Source organism: Chiloscyllium plagiosum, unplaced genomic scaffold, assembly GCF_037043375.1.
Source record: "Chiloscyllium plagiosum isolate Xiang-an unplaced genomic scaffold, Cpla_swu_hap1 HiC_scaffold_21, whole genome shotgun sequence".
Taxonomy (NCBI): Eukaryota; Metazoa; Chordata; class Chondrichthyes; order Orectolobiformes; family Hemiscylliidae; genus Chiloscyllium; species Chiloscyllium plagiosum.
The window spans coordinates 38,509,170-38,527,955 of NW_028270159.1; the positions used below are offsets into that span (position 1 = coordinate 38,509,170).

At 39.6% G+C, this 18,786-nt stretch overlaps 1 protein-coding gene across 7 annotated transcripts in view; it reads right to left on the reverse strand.

The window, feature by feature from the left end:
* Positions 1-8,175, reverse strand: part of astn2 (astrotactin 2) — a 1,590,397-nt gene extending 1,582,222 nt beyond the window's left edge. For 4 of the 7 annotated variants that reach the window (XM_087998525.1, XM_087998523.1, XM_087998526.1 and 1 more), the window contains exon 1: positions 7,657-8,175. In XM_087998525.1, coding sequence (XP_087854651.1) covers positions 7,657-7,915 — 259 coding nt within the window. In that variant the 5' untranslated portion in view covers positions 7,916-8,175. The remainder of the gene's footprint in view (positions 1-7,656) is intronic. The other 3 variants (XM_087998521.1, XM_087998520.1, XM_087998522.1) reach the window with 2 other exon arrangements.
* Positions 8,176-18,786: the final 10,611 nt, after the last annotated feature.

The window sequence follows — 18,786 nt, forward strand, 5'->3', positions numbered from 1 at the left end:
CAGGGAAATTTGCATTTTCTTTTCATTGAACATTTTCTACTCATTTTACATTTTTTGCGCACAGAAGCCTCTTTCTTTCCTAATAAAAGAAGTGCAGCTTACCTTTGCTTTTTTATATCCTCTCTTAATATGTTCTGGCATTAAAATGCTTTTTTCACACCTGCCACACATTAAACAATTGATAAGAATACAATCAAGCATAAAAAACATAACATTTGAGTTTAATTTTAGTTCAGTTCTAACTGTATCTCGGTTTCTGATCTCTGGCATAAAGAAACAGGAGTAAGCTAGGAAGTCAGTGAGTGGAAATGAAGGAGTAAAGAGAGGAAAGACCTAAAAGCTGCTTTCAGAGTGATGTTGCAATCACCTCAGAAGGAGCAGCATCTGAAAATGAGTCTTTTAAGCAAAATACAGAGCTCAATTACCAAAGTTTCACTGTGTGCTTAATATTTTTTCAGGAAGAGAGGTGAAGATCTAAACTGATGTCAGTGATCACTCTGATTTAAATTTCAAGTTGATTGCCTTGATAGTGGAGGCTTGGCAAAGAATCTCTGTCCTGTGGAATGCCCAGACTATACAGTTTGAAAATACCAGAATGCTTCCTATATCCTGGATGACCAGGTTTGCAGAAAGTGTCATCAGCTGAAGGACCTTAAAGATATAATTTCACAGGCTTAGCAACAGTTGGTATCACTGCAATATAGTTGTGAGGTTGAGACTTTCATAGCCAAGTTCAAGAGCTGAGTCCACCCACTCACTGCAATTTAAGACTGAGAAAACACAATGGCATGAAAACGATCAATCCAGGTTAAATTGGGATTACCAGGCAAATCTACAATGGAACAAAGTGTTGCCTTTAAAGAGTTGGTTTGGGTGCAGTTGAAGTATGTTCCTACAAGGAGGAAGGCCAGTGATTTTTGGATAATGAAGGCACAGATAGTTGAATATAGCAGCATCATTGGCTGTTGATAGCACAAGTGAAATCCAGTCTGAATGCAGAAAGCTCTGAAGGGAAAGTGAGAACAAAATGGTAATAAAAGAAATAATGAAAGACTATGAGAAGAGACAAAAAACTGACACGAAGCATATCCAAAATTATTCTATAGAAACATAAGGAATAAAAGATGTGTAAGAGAAGAGGTGGGTCCAATCAGAGACCAAAAAGATGACATTACATGGAAACAGAGCACATGATTGAGTTACTAAATGAGAACTTTGCATTTCTTTTTACCAAGGAAGAAATGCTTTCAACTCATGACAAAAGAGAATGTAGTTGAGATATTGGCAGGGCTAATAAATAATATAGAGATGTCATAAGGGCATTGTTTAGAGTTGACATTGCAACAAGCCTATTCAGATGTACCCAAAGATCTAAGGTTACAAATTGTGGAGGCATTACCTATAATCTTTATATCCTCTTTAGATACTGGGATTATTCCAGAGGAATGGACAATTGAAAATATTACACCCCAATCAAAAATGAGTGTAAGGATAAATCCAGCAATTGCAGGCCAGTCAGTTTAGACTTGGCAATGGTAATAATCATTTTGACAAGTAAATATCCATTAACAAAAGTCAGCAAACACTTGTTAAAGGCAAATAATCCTCAATGAACCAAACAGATGTTGGTGAGGTTACAGAAAGGGCTGATGAAACTCATTATATGGATGTGGTGTACATGGACTTTCAAAAACTCATAAAGTCATAGTTTTTTTATTATTATTTTCTCGGGATTAACATTCAATAAAATTGTTATTCTCTTAAGTCGATGAAACTTTGTTAATTGGTTCCTTATTGCTGACATCAAACATAAATGTTTAGCTCAGAAGTTCTAACTGTTTACAAAAATGAAAGTAACATTTTGTGACCAACCAATGAGCTAATATGTCCTTTCTCAATTGGTTACAATATGGTTATAACCATTCTAAAAATGTTATCCACAAAGTAGAGTTAGGAAGATAACAAAACAAAGAGATAATTTATTATGTGTACTTTATGGCTACCATGCCTATAAGAAAATGCACAGAAGCATTTTTACACACTGCTGTCATTCACTTGCATGAGTTTCAAAACCACTGTGCTATTAAAATTCCTATTTCACCTTTAATGTGGGTACAGTAGTTATACAAACAAAGCAGTGGCTAAACCAATAATAATTTGAAAAAAAACGCTCCAGCTTTCTCCTTCTGCCTGCTCATGCTGACTGAACTTGTCCACAGAATTATCCTTTGATTGCTATTCCAAACTCAATTAAGTTGTCTGAATTACGAATTATGAGTTCCAGTGTCTATATTGGTCAATCATTGAATGCCATATAACGATGTTGTAGAATAGCAATACACTCACTGGTACACCATAAAAAAAAACAACTTTTATAGCACTTTTAAAGAGCAAAATATTCCGAAGAATATCAGAAATTAAGACAGGGCTGATCAGAGACAGGTTTTAAGGAGTGTCTTCACAGGCAGATGGGTGGAAAAATGGGAAGGTTTAAGGAGAAAATTCATGAACTTAGATTGTGGACACCTGGAAGATCAGTCACCATGATGGGGTCAAAAAAGTGACACATTCACATGCGGCCACAGTTAGATCATTCTAAAACTGTTCAGATTCTTGATTTGTGTTTCTCAAGAGCTACGTCAGATGGAGATGGTCTAAGAGTAAATGGGATTTGTAAGTGAGTTTGAGAATTCTAAGATTCAGGCAAGCATATGGTTGACGGTTGAATGAGATCTGAAGATGAAGTCTCATGGGCTTCCATTTGTAATTTTGGTTTGGGTTATTTGGTGGCAGAGTGGGAGCTCAAGCTCAAGATAGCTTCAAGCTGCAAAAACATGTACATAGATTTGGAAAGAAATAACCCGAAGGAGCTTGAAGAGGAAAGAGAGGTTACTAATAGGGTGTCAGTTTTCAAGGAATAAACAGATGGTTGGGTTTCCTTTACTGTGTGTTTCACACCACATTAATTGGAACAATTCCACAAGGCCTGAAAAAATAATTACTTCTACCATGACAATTAGAATGCCACTTGTCCCTGAACAGAAAAAAAAAGGTGATATAAATGTGCTGCTTGTGGTGAAAAAAAATGATATACAAGCAGCCTGTTTTGAATGACAATGCTAACATAAAGTCATGTTGTATGCTTCGATATCCAAACTGAAAGCATGTGATGAAATAGTAAATGTACAATGTATCAATGATCAACACCAAGGCCATTAAAGGGAAAAAGAATAATGACCAGCAGAAATGTGAAACCGTGCAGACAGCCAAAGTACTTATTTGGAAACAAATCTTTGCTTTGGGTTTCATTCAACATTTTGTTATCCAGATTTTCCCTCTTATTTTCTTCATATGGGGACCTTTTGATACCAACAGGTATGTTGACAAATCACCATGATGGTCATTCCTCAAGTACAAATCTTCAACAGTGTAAATCTGTTTGATAAAAGATAGCATCATAGATAAGCCCCCAGGTGCGTTATTCACAATTGCTCACTTTTCAACAGTAATTATGAAACAGAGGTAATGAATGGAAACCATGATTAAAAGAACTGTTTCTTCACCAAGGGTCTTTCTACCATTGTTACTATGATAAGCTGACTTTGCACATACCTGGAGGTACAATTAGGATTGATCAGTAGAGCCTTAGATTAATTTATGCTGTTGTCCATAAGACTGTTACGACAACCAGACAGGGTGTTGCTGTTCAATAAGTGAAAGAATAAGAAAGGTACACTGAACTTACACATTTGAGCATTTGGAGAGACTACCTTTCAAATTTGAAAGCCTGTGAAGTCAGAAATATCATCTTAATTACCAGTGGGCTGGTATGACAATGCTCTTCTAAAGGCTGTTAAATCATGTTTTAATAAAACTATAAATATAATTATAAATTACAAAAGTATAATTGCCACAAGAAATCAACTATTTGTACTCAAACTTCAGATTGTAGTCAAGTTACTTTTATATCAAAGGAGTACAAGCAACATTGTGAAGTATGTGGTTCTCCTGCCATAGAATGAAATGCTCTTAGGAAATGGAAAACATTGTAGATCCGTAAATACATAGCACTTAAAATGTACTATCAGATTGAAGAAAATGTAAGCAAAAAGCTGATTCCATGTTTGCACTTTAATAAGAACATGACTCTCCACATGGCATATGAGGGTCTGAAGCAATCAGCTTTCAAGTAAAATAGGACCATAGTTTCTGTAACTCACTGCCTTTAGTCCTGAGGGTAACAGCTAAGTGATATGAACATTCAATGATGAACTGGAGCCCAGACTGATGAAACAAAAGTCCTCAAATTTGAGCTCTGTCAGATTCTGACAAAAAAGAACTCTCTAGGAATGAGTCCAAGCATGGAAAAACAGTGTAGTTCAACATTGAGCAGCAACTTCACTCAGGATGCTTGCTGTGAAAAATGGAAATGTCACAGTGATGCAGTCGGGGTTAATGGACATTGTTGGGGCAATGTTATTCTCTCAAACCAATCAGTGTTGCATTGCACTGTGGAATGTTTGAAGCTATTATGGTGTACAAGGAAGAAAAATAATTTCATAGTGCTATAATCCTGACCACGAAACCAAAATTTTGATTGAAGATTATCTGAATCATTTATTCAGTGTTCCAAGCATAGAAATGCTCCTTCAGTGAATATTACAGCGCTAACTCACATTGACTGAATCCCTGGTTATATTTTCAATAAATGGATCTAACAAATATTCTTATACTTTGTTTCCTTAACAAGCACTGAATGCTATGCTAATCAGGTAATGTAATAATAATGTGAGTAGCACACACTCAGTCACTGAACCCTGAGAGATTCTGAGAATGAAGCGGAATTTATACACTGTACATCAGCCTTATAACCTCTGAGAAGGAAGTGGAGGCTGTGGAGCACAAAGTCTGATTACTGGAAATAGATGCAGGCAGTCTCAATGTTTTTTTCCGAGGTAGCTATTGTGCATATTTTCTCATGGTCACGTACCAAGACTGCCACAGTTGCATGTATTTCTGAAATTTGTAGCAGATAATACATTATTTTAAACTGGCTTTAGAAATATGTTTATGGTACTTAATAAGCAGTGGTTGGGTGGTAGTTACTGATTTCTGTCTGTTTCCAAAATTGACTCCATCTTCCAAGAATGTGAAACAGCATTCTGCATTTTGTGTATCAGGTAATTGATAAAGTGAACCAATTAATGTGCCTTGGTACATTAAGTATTATTGATTTTAAACCAGTAACATATCACAACCAATTTTTGTTTCTACACTTTTCACACAAATTCCTTTCCACCACTGCAAGGAAATTAACATCTTTTTAACGTCTTATAAGATGTGAAAAGGAAAGATAAAGCAACATAACAAATGGCTGATTGTGATCAGCACACAATAAAAAATGTGTTCAAAAGAGGGGATATGTAAATTTTCTACCTTTTTAACAATTATGACAAATGGAGTCCAGCATACTCCAATATGAAAGTCATGTAGAATTCAGCATCCTGATGCTGAAGAGTGGGAAAAGCTTAAGAATGTGGTTTTTGGAAGATGCATTTCCAACATACTCTTCCCCACCACCAACCCAAGCCCTGCACAACAAATTCATTCACTTGAGAAATATAGCTCACATCTGTACTACTCATAACTAATAAAACTTATGTTTTGAGTTTTGCATGAATTGAAATAATTGCTATTTTCAATTATCCAAAACCAGAGAAACACTCAACTGTCAATCAATCCTATTAAATGGTAAGACATCATGGACTAGCAAGTCTGATCCTGTCATCTGATTCCATCAATTATGATTAATAAATAAAAGATTTAATCTGGAAGAACATGCTAAGTTGAAGTTTATGCTGGAGGCTGTTTGTTCTGCCTCAGTGGTAGTATTATCATCGGAGTCACAAGGCTGCGGTTTTAAATCCCACTCCAGGAATTTGCGCACAGAACAAAGTCACACTTTATTGCAGTGCAAAGGGAGTGCTGCACAGTCAAGAGAGTCTGACCACATGCCTAGCTGTTCTCATTTATTGTGCAGTGGACACAAAAGGTCCCAGGACAGATTTCAAGAAGAGCCTAAGAGGTCTCCTGATGCCCTGAGCACAAATTTTGCACTTCAGCCAAGACCATTGAAATAGAGTATCTCGTCCATTAAAATCTGACTTGAGATTAATGCATGGATTGATTGCGAAGATTAAACTACAACAAAGAACTACAGATACTGGAAATCTGAAGCAAAAACAGAAATGGCTGGAGAAACTCAGCAGGTCTGGCAGCATCCGTGAAATCATTAACTCTGTTTCTCTCTGCACCGAAGCTACCAGACCTATTAAGTTTCTTCAGCAGCTGTTGCTTATGATTGTTGGGTTGTCTGACTTTACATTTCAGAAAGGATATCACTGACTTGAAGCACTTTTGAGCATCCGATAATGACAGTTCCAAAAGCAAAATTTCTTCAGCAAGCCCCATTTCCTTTTATTTGACAATCACCAGGACAAATTGCACTGAACAAATTCATTGCCATGTCACAGTGTCAGAAAAACAGAGATTCACTTTTTCGTTTTAGAAAAATCTAACAGTGGGTTTGCAAGAAACAACTTTAGATTTCACTACCAAATAGGTAAGTCTTTGGACCAGCGTTTTTTTTTCAAAACTAAAAAATAATGTTTATTCACATTACTGTGAACACAATGCCAATGAAATTATACAATCCGAGGACAAATCCCTTGAATTTCCTTTCCCCTGGTTTTGTTTTTGGACCAACTGATTTGAAATGAACTTTGAAAAGCACTGAACTTGGTAACACCCTGACCTTCCTCGAAAGAGAGAGAGTCTGATCAGTAATCCCTGCTTTGTTCAGCTATCTGGTCTTGTTCGATGGGGCTGATTTCAATCTAGTGTCTAAAAAAGCAGAATTGCACATCGCACCAAGGGAAATTCGCAACTAAAACCCCCGCACATGCACCGGGAGGACTGAACAAAAACGGCAAATTATGCCGCAATTTCTACATCGCATTCCCGTTCCTGTTTAATCAGTAATGTTGATCACACTTTAGTTCCGGTCCACCAATCGCTGCGGGCAATAGGACCCCGGTTCTCTCCTCTATCCCAGTCGGGGAGTACCCATTGCAAGCTTTCAGAGAAGGTAGGAGGGGGAAAAAAAAGTCAACACCCGGCGTGGGAGCATGTATTGCACCGGAGGGCTACTTGACAATACGCCGGAGCTGTGATATTCACAGCGTCTATACCATTTATTGACAGCAAAGCTTTGCAGCTGATAGACACCGGGGCTCTGTAATAATCCAAAGACACTGGCACCAATGCACCACAATTCGCCTCTTCTTGACCCTCTCTCAACCCACATCTGCAGCCACCTTCATTCCCAAAACCGCTCACTACAACAGGCGACAGTAAAGTCTGACCCCAGTACAAGTGCTGCTTGAGATACATCATTCCCCCCCCCCCCCCCGCGCCCCTCAACCCCCGTCCCTCCAAAATAAAGAGAGAAATCAGATAGATACTGTACGGGAGGGAGACCTCAGGGAAACAGTGAAATTACGAGCACGCCAAACAGAAGTTGAATGAGGTTCAGTGGAAAGATTCCTGTGTGTAACCCCCTCCCCTCCCAACACACAGACACCCAGCTGAACTTACCCAGGGTGAAGTAAGGTAGCTCGGTATTCTCCAGGTCGTCCACCACCAAGATCTCTCCCGGCAGGTCGTTCCGGACGAAGAGGAAGAGCTTGGACTCAGCGGCCAGCGCCCCGTGGAAACTGATGTCGTTCTCCCGGAGCACGGGCAGCGTGGACACGGTCACCGTCTTCACTTTGCAGCCGCCCTCCTTGGAGATCTCGGCCGAAGCGGCGGTGAGCAGGCAGCCGAGGATGGCTTGCCAGCCGGCTCGGAGAGCCATTGCCCGCGGGGCTGCTGCCTCAGCACAGCGAACGCTGCAAGTCAGACAGACACCAAACACTAATGATAATAATATCTCAGGGAGCTGGGGAGCCGAGAGAGACAGCCTGGGATCTCCGCCGTTGCTGCTTCCTCTTGCTTATACACACACTCAGCTCTCTCCTCTCCCCCCGATGTGGAGCTGGTGTCCAGGAGGTGGCGCGGACACACGGAGTTAGTCTGGGCTGGGAGATGGAGGAGGGGGGGGATCTCCAGGTGATAAAGACACGCCGTCTCCAAACAGAGACCCTCCTTCTGCCAACACCTCCCCACTCACACACTCCCCCTCCCCAAAATAAACACCTCGGCACTTAATGCACTCTCTCTGTCTTCATGTGGCAGCTTAGCCTCCCTCTTGTGGAACATTATTGAAGCCTTTGCTGTCTGAGATTACCATCATTATCATCGCAGCGGCGCTGAATAAAGTACTGCTTTGAATTTACCATCTTTTTATTCCAATTCAACTTTCGTTTCTAAATAAAAATAAAGACATATCAAGCGGTGGTAAGTTTAGCTTCCCTCCCACCCACCCACCCCACGTTTAAGTACATTTAGAATTTTATGGCGATCACAAATCACCCCCCAGTTCCAAATACTACATAAAAGTCATGATTGATAATCAGTTTTGGAAACATTTTTTTGTAAAATTGTTGGAAACATTTTAAAACCTTGTTCAATCACCAACGTAGTGCAATTAGAAATTCAAAGCCATTAACCGAAACATCACTGGGACAGTCATTTATTGATAGAGGCAGCGGAACCAGTACACATTTTGTAAATGAGGGATTATACAGTCGGTGGAGATTTCATTTCTTCTTTCCCACCCCTAAAAAGGTATGTGAAGTCTCAATCTTTACTATCAGTTAAAAAAAATACACAAAACGACGCTTTGTGAAGTATACTTTTAAAAGAAGCATTACTTAGCGAACATATGTGAGGGGTGCGGGGTGGGGAGGGAGCAATGAAGACTCCACGTCTTCGTTTAAATGCTGCTCTCTGGGGGCGAACTGAATTCAGTCTCGAAGCTCTTCAGATCACGGAGCATGTAAACAAACTGCAGCCGGAGAAACGGCAGCCTCTTTGTAGGTTTGTCCCTCTTTCCAGAGAAATCTCCGGAGCTGGCACACACACACACACACTGAGCCAGCAATGCGAGTAGTTATTTGCTCTCTCTCTCTCTCTCTCGTGTGTGTGTGTGTTGTGTATGTTCTATACCTTCACTAGAGAGTGTGCTGTAAAGTTCGGTACAATGGAGAACGTGCCCATTACTTCCCACATCCCATTTAAATGCACCAAGCCGGAGGGGGGGGTGAAAAGCCGAGAGCTGGTCACTTCATTCCAAAGAAATGTCGCTGAATCTATCCTTTTGCCTGTTCCTGGCCGCACGTTCTCCTTTGTACACATCTGAGCAAAGGTGCATGGTCATAGAAGCACATCACAGTTGCTGTCACGGCGTGTTTCAGTGATACTATCCTAGCAGAGCTACCTTTTTGCAACATTGCTGACAACCACAAATGCACTCCAGTATTGTTTTGAGAGGAATGCGTTCACGGTAATAGAACAAAATGGAGCAGATTTCCCCAGAGCCGGTTATTCCGTCAGACGCGTCCTAATTTCCATTGTTTCGCTCCTCAATGTTACCCCAGAATCTCTTGGGGAAAATAACGTGAAGACACCGGAGTGTGGGAAGAATGGCTAAGGAAGGGGTTCAGAGCCAGTGATGGCTCTAGGTAAACGATGAAGTAATTATTGAGCGATACCGGTCATAATAATGGGCAACAGGAGAATGCTCATTGGAGAAGGTCGGTCCAATCGCTTGACCTTCTGTATCGGTTAATGGGGGTCACAGAATCACTCGCTTCAGAAGACTGGGTGACAGCACAGACAGATAGACAGACCTCAGTAGCGGAGGAGGGATCAATCCCACGCTGCAGGGTAGGCAGCTCCAAAACTTCAGACATCTGACTTAAAAATCTGGAGGAAGCAAAAAAAGGCAAAGTCCGGCAGCTGTCAAAGGGCTGAATTTGCCACATGATTTTTCAGCCTTTGGCGTAAATTTTGAAAACAAACATTCTGCTGTTATCTTGAATGAGGATTAGTGCAGAGTTATTGGATAAGGCAGGTAATGGTGATTCTTCATTTTTTAAAAGTGTGCAACAGGTTTACTCACAAGTATTTTACAATACTCCTACATTCTCAAAGTGTCTGTACTTTAATTAATCCTGTTGTTCCAGCTTCTGTGATATTTGTTCACTTTGCTCAGAATCCACATACAGATGTATTCAATCCAACACTGAGTGAAGATCCCTGACCTCTCCTATCCAACATAAAATTATTGAACTACCCATCCATCCCCCACACACCCATTGTGCTCTATGTTACTTTCTCCCCACCCCCACCCTCCTCTAGCTTATCTCTCCACACTCCAGGCTCACTGCCTTTATTTCTGATGAAGGGCTTTTTCCCGAAATGTTGATTTCGCTGCTCCTTGGATGCTGCCTGAACTGCTGTGCTCTTCCAGCACCACTAATCCAGATTCTGGTTTCCAGCATCTGCAGTCATTGTTTTTATCTGAGGTTACTCTGTTGCTTGTGTTTCAATTCTCTCAAAGTCCTCTCACCGTTGTGCCTGTTAACTTATCTTGGCTTCCCCGTCTCTCACTGTCTTACAGAGAAACATAGAAAATAGGTGCAGGAGTAGGCCATTCAGCCCTTCAAGCCTGCACCACCATTCAATCAGAATCATGGCTGATTGTGCAATCTTAGTATCCCGTTCCATACTTCGTGATCCCTTTAACGACAAGGGCCATGTCCAGCTCCATCCTGAATATATCTCATGAACTGGCCCCAAAGGCTTCCTGTGGAAGAAATCCTTCCTCATCTCATTCCTAAATGGCTTACCCCTTATTCTTAGATTCAGAAAAGCCTCCGCTCAATGATGTCTCACATTCCTATCTCTGGAATTTCTTCAAATCCCACAATCCTTCAAGGTCTCTACACTCTACCGAATCTGACATTCTCAATTTCAATTGCTCCAGTATTAGTGGACATTCCTTTAGCTAGTGAAGCCTAAGCTCTGAACTATCCTCTTTTGCCCGAAACATCGATTTTCCTGCTCCTTGGATGCTGCCTGACCTGCTGTGCTTTTCCAGCACCACTCTAATCTATCCTTTTTATGCTTCATCTCCCTCCTTAAAGGAATTCCTTAAAACCTATAATTAAACAAAGAATTGTGGATGCTGGAAAACTGAAACAAAAACCAAAATTGCTGGAGAAACTCTGCAGATCTGATGCTGCTAAATCTGCTGAGATTCTCCAGTACTTTCTGCTTTTGTCCTTAATACCCAGCTCTTTGACCAAGCAGTTAGTTATCAAAAATACATGGCTCAGTATCATACTTAGTTATCCAAGGTCATATTGGGTTTCTTTTATTAGGTTAAAGGCATAACATATATATGTACATAAGTAATTATTTAAAAATTAGCACAATTTCTATGTATTGAGATGAGTGGCATGAGTTTTCTGAGATTTTTGCACTTCAGAACAGATCCAATTACATAAATATGATACTCCTATAACCCAATATTCTTGGAAACGTAGGTCAGTTAGCTGGATGGCTCATTTGTTGTTAAGACCCAAAAGTGTGGGTTAAATTCCCACATTGGCTAAGGTTATCATGAAGGACTGACCTTCTCAAACTCTCCCTTCACCTGAGGCATGGTGATCCTCAGGTTAAACAACCACCAGTCATTTGCCTCTTGTGAGAGAGAGCAGCCCTATGGTCTGGTACAGCTATGGTGGCTTCACCTCTTACCGGAGGAACATAAATCTTGAGAGACTGCTTTAAAAAACACATTTCAACTTTACATTTTGAACATTTTCTTTATAAAAATGGATTTCTGCAACAAAATCAGAACGTTCTGGAAATTCACAGCAGGCTGGTCTACATCTGTAAAATGAACCTTGCAGTTCCATCACCCTTTGTCAGAGCAAGGGAAAGATCAGAGGTACTACACTCAAAACTTGAATCGATTCTTTCTGCTGTGAGTAGATGACCTGCTGTGTATTTCCAGCATTTTCCATTTTATGTATAATGAACAATGTATTGAAATGAGAGGTGGTGGAAAGTTCTCTACAACTTCACCCACTCATTTATTTTTTATTTCGTGTTTTCCTGCTGGCATGTATCAAAAAATAATTCTTTTGTGTATGATGTACATTTTATATTTTTTTCATTTACTACTACAAAACATGAATATTACTGAATAATAAAAAAAAAGTTTTTCATCTTGCTTTCATCAGGAAAAATGCCAAGTTCAAACGGAACAACAACTTATACTATTTAAGTACGGCAATACACTATGGAAATCTTTCAATTCTTATTGTGAATGAAACTGTTGCCGTCAAGGTGCCATCAAAGGCACATATTAGACTGGAATTCTGAAGCCTCCTTGAGGAGTGTAAGGGATCACCAAGGGATCACCAATTTTAAATTGGGCACTGTAGCAGGAGGATTGTACCCTTGTTTATATCCCATGCCCACACCTACTACAAATTTATAATTGATAGGGGAGGCATAGGCAGTCCACTCTTCATGAACCAATTGAGGCCCTTAAATGAATACTTAAGGGTTTTCTCTTCCTCTGCTGGAAGTTTAACACCATGTGAGTGGCCAGTGCCAAGTGTTCTGCCGGCTAGGGCAAATCTGATTGACTCTTGGCCAGGACTGGCTTTAATGAGAACTTAGACTTACCCAACAGTCTGAACTAAATCATTAGATTGCTTCCTCATGAACCATGTTTTACTGTTAGTGGCTACTTCTGTAGGTGGTTCAAGAGATTGACACTTCTCAGAGGTGGGACATTCACTTGTAAGAGGACATAAATCACCCTATCCCCAGCTTCCTTCATCTCAAGCCACTTACCAATCCAATGGTGGCTAAGTGTTGGGGATCCCACACCTAGTGTAAAATTCGGTTCAATGTAATTTAGGTTTCAAAGTGGATAAGAAGGTGTTTAGCATGCTTGCCTTCATAGCTCAGACCTTTGAGTATAGGAGTTGGGGCATCATATTGAAGTTGTAGGACATTGGTGAGGCCTCTTCTGGAGTACTGTGTCCAGCTCTGGTCACTCTGTTTTCGGAATCATATTATTAAGCTGAGAGGGCTCAGAAAAAGATTTACTAAGATGTTGCCAATAAAGAAGGGTTTAAGTTATAAAGAAAGGCTGGTTAAGCTGGGACTTATTTCACTGGAGCGTAGGAGGTTGAGGGGTGACCTTAAGAAGCTTATAAAATCATGAGAGTAATAGATAAGGTGAACGGCAGGTGTTTTTTTTCCCAAAAGAGGGAAATTTTATGGCTAGGGGCCATATTTTTAAGGTGAGAGAAGAAAGATTTTGAAAAGATATGAAGGGCAACTGTTTTAACACAGCGAATGGTTCATATGTGCAGTGAACTTCCAGAGAAAGTGGTGGATGTGAGTCCATTTGCAAAATTTAAAATATACTTAGATAAGTACACAAATAAGAAATGTTTGGAGGGATATTGGCCAGGCGCAGGCAGGCAGAACTAGTTTACTTTGGGATTATGTTCAGCATGGACTGGTTGAACCAAAGGGTCTGTTTCTGTGCTGTACGACTGTATAACACTAGAAATCTTTGTAAATTGCTTAACAAACTACCTTGAAGCACCAAAAACATGATTTTAGGTTCCATTTGTGTCTAAGTTGCAAATAGAAATTTACAACCTACTCAGAACAGGTTTTAATTCTGCAAATTTGCATGAATTGCTCTTTTGAATGGAAGATGGAGCCACATTAATTAGCAACAGAGAGTTTTGGCAGAGGTTTTGCAGATTCAGTATAGAATTTCAAGGAAATTCTGGCATTCAGTGAAAGTAGGCAGAAACTACTTAAGCTCAAGTTTCATCAATCCTTTGCAGGATAAATTGGCACTATGCCATACTTCTGCCACTACATTTATTGAAGTGTTCAGAATTTTCCAGACTACTACTTGCAAATGTAATTTCTTGCATTGTTGTTCACTAAAGAAACCTGGCTGACTTGTTGTAGAACTGAGCCTGACACACTGTGAGAGCAATATAACTCGCCAAATCAGAAACCAGGTTATACTTACAATTTGTTGTGACCAGTGGAGCAGTAGAACTAGAAAAGGAAGCAGTGTTCTCTTCCAACCCTTGCCATAACAAATCCATAACTTATTCAGACTTTAGGCTTTTTAAAAAATAAATCAGATGTGAGTTAGTTATGCAGATCCATTAGAAAACTTTGCTTTCTAAAATGAATCCAGAATTCAAGTGCTTCATACATGTGGGTTTGCAATTTATGTGAGAAATGCAACATTCTATGGTAAATATACCCCATTATGATGTTATACATTATGATGAATGTCATAAACTGTCCAGCATTGTTCTATGCATGCTATTGTAGGGCTACAGAGAATGTTTAACAGTCATATTATCGCTGCAAGAAGCAGCCAAGATCCTTGGGAGTGTTGCTGAATAAAGAGACCTTGGGATGCAGCTTCATAATTCCTTGAGAGTTGAGTTGCAGGTAGGCAGAGAATGAAGAAGATGTTTGGTATTCTTGCCTTTATTGGTCAGTGCATTGAGTATAGGATTTGGGATGTCATGTTGTGGCTGTACAGGACATTAGTTAAGCCACTTTTGGAATACTGTGTTCAGTTCTGGTCTCCCTGCTACAGCAAAGATGTTGTTAAACCTGAAAGGGTTCAGAAAACATTTACAAGATTGTTGCCACGGCTGGAGGGTTTGAGCTCTAGGGTGAGACTGAATAGGAGGGGGCTATTTTCTCTGGAGTGTCAGAGGCTGAGGGGGAACCTTATTGAGGTTAACAAAATCATGAGGGGCGTGGATAGGATGAATAGCCAAGATCTTTCTCCAGGGTAGTGGTATCCAAAACTATAGTGCCTGGTTTAACGAGAGAGGGTAAAGATTTAAAAGGGACCTAAAGGGGCAACTTTTTCATGCAGAGGTTGATAAGTGTTTGAAAGAGCTGCCAGAAGAGCTACCAAAGCAATTGGAGGACGGTACAATAACAACAGTAAAAAAGGCATCTGGATAGGCAGATAAATAAGAAGGGTTTAGAGGAATATGAGCCAAATGCTGGCAAGTGGGACTCAATTAACTTTGGATATCTGGTCAGTGTGGACAAGTTGGACCAAAGAGTCTGTTTCTATGCTGGACAACTGTATGATTCTGTGAGTTGGCCACTGGGAAATTGAAAGGTTGTGTAATCTCCAGAAAATGTTTTTGAGCCAATAATTGTTTTCATTTTCTTCAGTATTCATTTATAAAATCAACAATTCCAAAGATGCTCATATTTTGATCCAGGAAGTCCAGAAGCTATGGATCTTTTGATGAATGTTGGATTTTTAATTGGATTTTAGCGTACCTATCTGAACATATTGCTGGAAATGCAAACTGATGAGGATCTGACAACTCATCAGGGCATCAGGGATCTCATGAGCATTAAAGGATGGGGTAGTTAAAACAATAGATCAAATAATGGGGAAGGGAAGAGAATGGATTAGAATCAAATTAGAAAGAGAAAATAGGAGGGCAGAGAAGATAGCATATTAAGATAGATTGAGAAAGAAAAGGCAGAATGGAAACATTAAAATATCTAAAATCTCTGAGAGTATTTGAATACCTGTAGGAGGGAAACCTTATTATTAATTGTTCTATTTTTAGGTTTTTGAGGTTAAAAGGCATATCAGGGCCATAAACATTTAATTAACAGGAGTCACTCAATGAATATCAAAGTGAGGTTGATTGTCTTTCCCCTTGGAGCCTAATGTTAGAGTCATACAAAACACATAGCAATTTGTAATAATTGGCTTATCTCATCATCTTTATGAATGGTTATTCTTTAATACAATTATAATGATAGTGCCATGAACTCACCATTTGTTTCCAAGAACTTCTGGGCCATTTGCTCTGTTCAGTTTCATTGTTAGCACTATTAATTCTGGTTCTCACCACAGCATTTTACTTCATACTACAGTGAAGAGGGAGCGCTGCATTGTCAGTGGTATCCTCTTTTGCAACAGCTATTGCAAAACCAAAGTTGTTTCAGTGACCATGTCAGAAATATGGTGCTATTTAAAGGGGAACTGAGATTATTTTTTCTTAGAAAAGGTTTTTTCATTACTTTCTCATCTGGAAGAGCCATTGTCCTATGATTACAACTCACCCAGATTACATGCTGCTATCATTTTATACAGTTGGAAAGAACAATATACGAAACTGCAAAACTAGTACTTCCTGTACTATACAAACTATGTTGGCTTCAATCTAAATATTTATGCTTTTCTCATGAACATCCCCCATTACATGCAGAGAAATCTATTTTCAGTTTTTTCTTATTCAGTGATCATCAGCATTGTGGCCATTTAACTTACCATTGATTATTGTATTTACTCCTATTCCCTTTTCTCTTGACTCCCTGAATGTTTTTACCTTTTTCACATTTTATGCTATAAATATGTACTTATTCTAGTGTTGGCTGCTGTTCAAAATATAAATGCCTTAATTTTGTTCCAGGGACATTACAATTCCACATTTTCTCCAATGTGTGAACTGCCCCAAAAACCTCTCAGCTCTTTCCTTAACCGCAATTAATGGAAATTTTAATGCCAGAATGGGAGAGGACCCAAAGTCTGAAATAAGTCAGGAAGTTATTGCACCCAATGTTGAGGGAAAGCACTGTATTCTTTTCTAGTTTCATTCCTTCACTGCTCACACCAAATTGTAAATTTAACCTGGTTTTTGATATGGCCAATAATATAAGTCTCACACTGTGTCAGGTTCAGTTTCAAGAACAAGTCAGCCAGGTTTCTTTAGTCAACAACAAATGCACTATTTTGTTACTGAAAGATACTTAAACAAAGATGTCATGATTTTTGAGAAATAGTTTGAATTATGCAACTAGAAATTGCTCTACCCTTTAAAAAGACTAACCTACACACATACTCTCTCACACACACACAAGTCTGGGGAGAAGCAAAGGTAGTGAAATCATGAAATCTCTGCAGACTGTTAAATTAAGCCAAGTAATAGTTAATCTCATGAAAAATAGCTAATAATGGATTTTCCCTAATTGTGTTCTGTGTCCAACATTATTCTTGACACACAAACTGTTTAACATTGGAATATCTTCCTGGAATAATTGTACCTGTCTATAGTCATTTGCTGCAGACAATGGAGTAGATTCAAATGAATCCTCTCCAAGAATGTTCCATGAGTTTGGGTGGGTTTTCCAGCCAGACACTTTGCTGAGAGGAAATGCAAATAAGAGACTGAGCTGTTCCTTCTCAGGCAGGTCTCAAATTTTCTCTGACACTACAAAAGTTAAAGTCATCATAGTCCAAATCTCTCATTAGAAAGAGACAACAACTGACAGTGGTTTAATCTGAGGATTACCACAGTTCAGATGAGGGGAGAGATGGAGAAGAAGAGTACTTCATGATAACCTCATCTGGTTCCCGAATTCAACTCACACTGTTGGCATCCCTCTGCATTGTAAAACTGCTATCCAACCAATTGGGCTAACCAACCTGTTATCGCTAACAGTATTCAAAAATGCAATAGACTTATTCCATACATAACCAAGGTTATGTGACTCCTCTTGGAAAGTCTGCCTGACTTTATGATTCCCTGCTCATTACAAGTAAAATTCCGTTGTTATTGTTGTTCTCAATGCCTTTTCTTTAGCAAAGTGTCCTTGTTTAAAATTCTAAGATAAGGCATAGTTAGTAATTTTGCAAATGACAGAAAAAATGGAGGTGTAGTGGACAGCAAAGAAGGTTACCTCAGAGTACAATGGGATTTTGATCAGGTGGGCCAATGGGCCGAGGAGTGGCAGATGGAGTTTAATTTAGATAAATATGAGATGGTGCATTTTGGAAGGGCAAATCAGGCAGGACTTATATACTGAATGTTAAGGTCCTGGACAGTGTTGTTGAACAAAGAGACCTGGAGTGCAGGTTCATAGTTCCTTGAAGGTGGAGTTACAAATAGATAGGATAGTGAAGGAGGCATTTAGTGTGCTTTCCTTTATTAGACAGAGCAGTGAGTACAGGACAGTGGTTCAGCCACATTTGGAATATTGTGTGCAGTTCTTGTCTTCCTCCTATAGGAAGGATGTTGTGAGACTTGAAAAGATTCAGAAATGATTTACAAAGATGTTGCCAGGATTGGAGGGTTTGAGCAATAGGGAGAGGCTGAATAGACTGAGGCTGTTTTCCCTCGAGTGTCATGGCTGAGGGGTGACCTTATAAAGGTTTATAAAATCATGAGGGGCATGGATAGGTTAAATACACAAAGTCTGTTCACTGGGGTGGGGGAGTCGAGAACTAGAGTGCATAGGTTTTAGGTGAGAGGGAAAACAATTAAACGGCACTTATGGGTGGTATGTGTATGGAATGAGCTGCCAGAGAAAGTGGTGAAGGCTGGTACAATTACAACATTTAAAAGGCATCTGGATGGGTATATGAATAAGAAGGGTTTAGAGGGACTGGGGACAAATGCTGGCAAATAGAATCAGATTAATTTCGGATATCTGATCAACATGGATGAGTTGGACTGAAGAGTCTGTATCTGTGCTATACATCTCTATGACTCTATGATTTGATATAATCATATTGGTCTACATACTTACTTAAGTAATATTTGGATACACCTCTTCATAACAGAATGTAACATCGCTGGAGGTCATTTCCATGAGTGCTGGTCATCCAAATGGCTATTATCCATTCATAATTCTTTTCAGGTTCACCATTTGAGGAAGACATGG